General features: G+C 28.4%; 1 protein-coding gene across 1 annotated transcript in view; it reads left to right on the forward strand.

The window, feature by feature from the left end:
* Positions 1-6,779, forward strand: part of LOC119685528 (GTP cyclohydrolase 1-like) — a 7,470-nt gene extending 691 nt beyond the window's left edge. The window contains exons 2-3 of the mRNA XM_038099830.1: positions 6,401-6,566; positions 6,642-6,779. Coding sequence (XP_037955758.1) covers positions 6,401-6,566; positions 6,642-6,762 — 287 coding nt within the window. The 3' untranslated portion in view covers positions 6,763-6,779. The remainder of the gene's footprint in view (positions 1-6,400; positions 6,567-6,641) is intronic.
* Positions 6,780-7,217: the final 438 nt, after the last annotated feature.

Here is a 7,217-nt window from a genome sequence, read left to right on the forward strand (position 1 = left end):
AAAAGGTGCCACTTAGTGTTAGTCTAACCATACCCTAAAAAAATTGTTATATTTTTAATCATTTGCGAACATCTCTCAATGTCTTAATTAATGTTAAATGAATACAACTGGAATTAGTTAATTTAAAAATTAAAGACCTTTCAATATGCAAGACTAGAAAGTTAACTTAATTATTTATTTAAATTTTATCAAATAATGTCAAATTAATTTAAAATAATAACACACAAAATATTAACGAAAAGCAGACAGAAATCTATAGGCTGCCATCATCGAATATGAGATAACGGAGATGAATCTGAGATAATATGCAAACAAAATATTTGCAGTATTACAAAGAAAATACACCGTAGAAATGTCTACAGTTCCATTAATATTATGTTAAATAATATAATAAAATAGTTTGTAATAAAATATATGTTGATCCGAAAATGCTAACTATTCCGTTATTTAGCTAGCTGGCGGATGAAGTTTTCTTGACACCCAAGAGTAACCTATTTTATTCTATTTAGCTACTATGTGTAAGGTGCAGGTACTCTTAGCATTTTAATTTCTACACTATATATTGAATCGACATGGATGATAATTAAATCATTCACACATATTATTATTTTTCTGTATTTCTGAGTCATTTTTATTTAACAATTTAAAGTAGTATATGTGATAAAATATGCTAAAAAAATATAAATAAAGCAAAAAGTAATGTAAATGTGTGTAATATTTTTGATATCGGATCACATTACTGAACAATTGACTTCTTATTGTAGATGTACTTAATTCTAATAAGATGATGAATATTAGCATACATGTAATACTCTTGTAGGTAAATATTAAGCAAAAGCATAGCAATAATATTCATCATTATCCGTGACTAATAGTTCATGTTGGAGATAAGCCTGTTTAACAACAGTCTTTCATTCTTCTCTGTTTTAGAACATCAAATATTAAGCTGATAAATGATTAAGTACATCTTAAAGCAAAGTATTAATAAATTTGTGGAGTTTATTGACTTAAGTTATGAAAAATGGATCTATTAAATCTTACATGCTCTTAAAACAATGTGTAGGGTGCTAAGGCGGCAATGACAGTTAAAAAATAAATAAATAAATATATATATATATATATATACATATATATATATACATAAAAATTATTCAATAAAAATTTCAATTTTATGATTTGATATGTATAATCAAATTTTTAAAAATTAATAAATAAAAATAAGCAATGTAATATTAATGCATCGTTTCAAAAAAAAACCGCGTAAAGTGGTATTCAAGCGCCGAGGTGATCATTTCGCTGTTTGACTTAACATTTTTTAGGTTTTTTCATATTAAAAAAGTAAATAATTTCTGTAAAAAACTACTTATGACTGACTTGTGTTATTTTGTGATTTCCGTCAATAGAGACAACTTTTCAAATTTTAAATATTTAATTAACACTACAGCGACTTAAATTTTAACACCTGTTCTGATTTTTATTTTTTATTTATATATACTAATTTTATTTTTTATTTTTTTTTTAACCCTATATTTAACTGAACATTTATCCATTTGCTTAATTAGCATACGCGATAGTGACTTGCAAAAATTTGTTACTCACTTATGCATAATACGGCGGCTTTACGACTTTTTAATTTATTTATAGAGCACTTCCATTATATGTGAACATGAGTTCGCAACTTAGGCTTAAAGAGAGCAAAAATCTTTACAAAAGTCGTGTACTTAATACGGTGCTTCCTTTATGTTGACGCCAGCAATGATTGCAGTTCAAATTTACGGGAATGAATCATTATCTGAGGAATTCCCTAACTTGTTGCTAATTTAACTTGGAATTGCCGTCAAACAAGTCCATGTCAAATTAAACAATACTAAAAACTAAATTAAATAAAAAACAAGTTGTTGTACGTAAAAGCGATAAAATAAAAAATCCCTGCAAAATATGGTATATTCTGAATTCCAGCACACAAGATTTTCCAAAAAAGTAAATGAATTACTTTCGCATTAATTTTAAGTTGCTATCACAATTACTTAATCTATTTACTTAATAATTAAATGGATAAACAAATTCAGATTTTTTAAATTAGTGCACTTAATGTGTACTTTATTGTAAGTGTAATATGTAAATTTTTGATGTATTTATATTTAAATACCTATATTATAAGGGATATAGGAATAAAAATAAATGGGGTACCAGCTCCCAACGAAGCGGAGCACTGCGACCATAGTTGATCTGAAGAAGAATACCTTACCATAACTGTAGGGATAAACCAGCTCTTTAGCCTTTATCAATCAAAGACCTAGTTGTAGACCAACTTAATCCACAATATGGTTTCGGTTTACAGATTTGAATGGGAGATACTGACCTTGCAAGATATTATAGTGGATATATATAAACTACTTATGGATGATAAACAATAACCAACTGAACTATCCCTGAGCAAATGCACACAATTCCACTCAATTCCATCATGAAAAGCTACAAACTGACAAACCTGGCAGACATCACAATAATAGATCTTAAAATAGTTATCAAACACCTAAGCTAACTTATCGTCTTAAATCTTACCTTCTGACATTGCAATTATATATCTCAAAATAATTATCAAACACATAAGCTGACTTTCTTCTTAAATTTTATCTACTGAAGTGTGGTAAGAAAGGCCTTTATACGCTAATAGAACAGAATATGAAACTCTACCACCACTAAAACTAACTAGCTATAAGACAAATAATTCTTATGATTAGTTAGTTTAGTTGAAGAACACGTATTTATATAAGTATCGACACTATCACTATGCCACTTGTGTTGTTTTCAAGTTATAAGAAAAAGGCAAGCTTCACTAAACACAGTTTCTATTATAATTCCATGCACCCATAATTCCTAGTTCAACCATATCCTCTCATTTGTCAGTGGCATTTTTTGTTTCCTGTTACAGTTAATATTATTGCTTCTATTGTTCTTGTAATATATGAGTGCGTATATGCTCATATACAAATTCAAGTAAATTTCAAGTTTACCGATAAATATTTGAATTGATTTTAATTGATCTTATGTCCATTTTCAATGTCTGACTTCATTGCTTTACTAAAAAATAGAAAAAAAAAATTTTTTAATTATTTTTGTTGTAATTATTTCGGTTCCACATGAACTTGGTTTGGGTACTTATCTAGAATACCTATCAAGTTAATGTGGAAAAAATTTTCTAACATTTTCTCTAAACCTTTACAATCAAGATATTGTTGAAATATTTTTTTTTTAATCTTACATGTACCTTCATTAAATGATGATAAAATCATCATCAAAAAACATATATATGTATGTATACATATGTACAATAACTTATATACTATGCAATACTATGAAACAAATTTTTTTCGTATTCCAATAAAGTTTGGTGTAAAACTTTGTAATATTTTCACTCTTCTCGAAACTAATAGTATCAATAACTTCTTCCTTAAAAATTTCTGAATTTGTTTGTTAAGAAATCTGGCTAACAATAAATTATGCTTATCCAAACACATATGTAAGTACATACATAGTATATCTATACCAAAAGCATACAAATATATTCATTCAACTTTGTTCACGATGTGAGATTATAACTCCATATCTCATATCTGTTCATTTTATGAGAGTTCTATGACTAACCGTTAGTTATTCTTGTAGTGCAATCAGCACAAATCAGTTTTGAGGACCTTTGTTAGATGATTGAACAAATTTTCAATGTCACATGTCACAAGCAGTTGTTGTTTGTCAATGAAATCATTTCTTTATTGATTTAATTTTATTGGCATATTTTTGGAAATTTAAAAGTGTGTTTAATGGAGTAAATACTACAATGTATTAGCTACTTTATTTGATCTCTAAATATAATTAAGAGTAAATAAAATAAAAATTAAGTAATATTTATTATTTAATTGAAAGTACAGATTACCAAAATAAACGAAAAAGACATTACTTTGTGATTTTGAAGACTAATTGTCAAAAAAGCAAATCTTGCAATATATTTGATTTTTACGGATGACAATCTTTAAAAGATTTGTCTTAAAATTAGTAAAGTCTTCACTTCACATTGAACATGTCAATTTACTACTTCGTATCATAAACAAGTCGATATTTGTTGCTACAGAGCAGACATCTATGAGATTGAATATAAAAGTGAGATTACCATAATCCACACCGAAACAGTAACTTTTCGAAGTCATATTTTCCTAACAATAAACTTCTCAAGAATTCTCCGAGTCTAATTGTGGTGAGAATAAATGCACCTGCTAAATACTTACCTACTGCTACGTACGTTAACTCCCAATATAGCGCTACTTCTTAAAATGTAATTCATCTGTTTTCTTATCCAAATACATATGCTTCTATCAATCTTATAGATTTATGCTTAGTCCCAATTGAAATGATTTGGGAAGAATAGCTTTTTACCAACCTTCTCTCATCCCAAATGACCATTATTTTCTCCTTTTACCGTCAACCCATTTCACACTTTTTCCTAACCCATATATTCATCTCAAAATTCATTTATGTTTCTTGCATTAGGTCCTACCAGATTGCAACAACAACCACAACAATTGCACCTTTATAAAGTTAGAGAGTACGTGTTGTGAATGATATTTGTATTCATAGCCATTTAAAGTAATGATATTCAAAAAATATATACATACTATACGTATCTAATGAGAATTATAGATCACTTAAAACTATTTACCAAGAAGATGTGTAGATTCCATAAGACCTAAGACATTTCTAGAGAAAACCAAATTGTTCTCAAAAAGTCACAAACTAATTATTATCAATAACAATTACAAACTTCCCACCACTTATTTTTGTGGTACAAGCAATGTTAATATCGATCCCGTGTTTTCAAAAAAGAAATTACATTCTTACATTCCCAACGAATACTATTACTTACTTTCTCGTTCTTCATTCTCGTACATCAAATTCAGTTAGTACTCCCTCAACTTGAGAACACCACCGGAGACACGGTCTATCTCTACGTCTAGAGAGATTACTGCTTCAAACACCTTTTTCGCTGGAGCATTGAATACGATTATATAGACAATTATTTGTTTTAAATTCTATTCTTAATCCTTTGACATTAAATCATAAACTATTATATAATAAATACTGAATTAATAAATACATTTGAAAAAATATTCTGTCTCCGAAGAAGAATTTATTGATTACACATTTAAACGTTAACATTTCTTATAGAATAAAAGTAACAAGTTGCTCTCCGTTGTGTATCTACCGCTAACATACATTTATTGATGCATAGTAGAAACCTACTAACATATTTTTACACCCACAGAATTATACAATACGACTTTCCGGTTGTCGACTTTCGCCATTGTTAAAATGAGTGCAATAAAATTAACTGTGAACTTCAAATGTCAAACGCACACATTCACACTTGAAGAATGTTGAGTAGCTAAAGCTTTTACAGTATTTTCATTTTACTACCCCGACCCCGACCTATGCTGTGCTTACGTGCTCAAATGTCCTAGTGAAGTGATTTCTTAGAATGCTTTCGACTTTGTTGCATACTTTAAGGATGAATGGCGTAATAATGGACTAACTTCATTATGCTTATTCTATTCTTCTTCTCGCATTTTTGTATTTATGCTATTTTTATTTGTATTCGTTCTTAAGATACCAGCAGAATATATTAACGTATTTGAATTTGTGATGAATAGGAAAAATTCTTAGTCCATTACTATTATTGCTACAAGATAAATGAAACGTTTGATGTCGAGAATTCTACTTATTTAAATTGGCGCCACTATAAATTTTTCTATTTTTTAATTGTAAATACATTTTAGTCAATCTATTGAAAAAAAAATTTTAATGAAAGAAATTTTTAAATGAACGTATATATACTTTCTTTAATTGAATAAATTTTTTTTTAAGTAAATAAGTATATTTATATTCCTCGAAATTAATTCAACAGTCCAATTAACACCTTCTTTAGCATTTTTAGTAGATTAATAATATTAATAGATGATTTAAAAGTATTGGTTGGTGGCATGTCATTAGATAACTTCCATATACCTCCATTAGCAATTTTTCGCCGTTTTGCTATCACCTTCCTCGCAAGAACCCTAGTATAGAAAAGTAGAGACTTAATCCACCCCTGAATTAAGATAATTTAATAGGTCTTTCGCGTCTTTACCTATGAATAGTCTGATAAACTATCAAAGAAGTATCTTCCTGCACACTAAAACCGGGCATTCACAGAGAAAATGTATTATGGTTTCTTTTTCCTGCGGGTTTCCACAACTTCTGCTAAATGTTATTATTTATTAGTAATATTTTTACAATCATTTAAAATGTAATTATTTACCATGATGCAGAATTTTTTATTAAATATTCAATTCTTTTAAAATAATTTTAGATGTGCTTAATGGTGCAGTATTTGATGAAGATCACGATGAGATGGTGGTTGTTAAGGATATTGAAATGTTTTCTATGTGCGAACATCACTTGGTGCCATTTTATGGTAAAGTTTCCATTGGGTATTTGCCATGCAATAAAATTTTGGGCTTAAGCAAATTGGCCAGGTAATATATTTTACTTTTGTTTTTACTTTAAAATTTTTTATATAAGTACAACAATAATAAATTTTTATTTTACAGAATTGTGGAAATATTTTCAAGGCGCTTGCAAGTGCAGGAACGTTTAACCAAGCAAATTGCAGTCGCCGTAACGCAAGCTGTACAACCGGCTGGTGTGGCTGTTGTTGTTGAAGGAGTGTAAGTGTGAACTATATTTTACATCATTTTTTATTAAATACATGTTATTCTATTCTAGCTTCTTAGATTTGTCTAACTAGAGTTTATAAAGACCAAATACTTCAGCTAACTATACTTGTTTTCAAATTAAATTCAACTTTATAAATACATCCTACAAAAATCGATTGACAAACACTTCTTGAAAATGCCAAATACTTACATTTCTTATTGCCTAAAGAACTAGGTTCCTCAGAAATCTAGATATATCGATATCCTTAGGTATATAATAGCCAAGATGTGTGGCAGAGTGGGTAAAGAACTTAAAATTCTCCACATAAAAGACGAATAACAACAAAAACAAAAAAACTTCATTCCATCAAATAATCAAAAACAAAAACGACATTCCATACCGATTCAAGTACTGTTCAATATCTAATTTTCTATCAGAACATGCTTTTCATGATTTTCGAACATGATTTT

This window comes from Teleopsis dalmanni, chromosome 2, assembly GCF_002237135.1.
Source record: "Teleopsis dalmanni isolate 2A chromosome 2, ASM223713v2, whole genome shotgun sequence".
Lineage (NCBI taxonomy): Eukaryota > Metazoa > Arthropoda > Insecta > Diptera > Diopsidae > Teleopsis > Teleopsis dalmanni.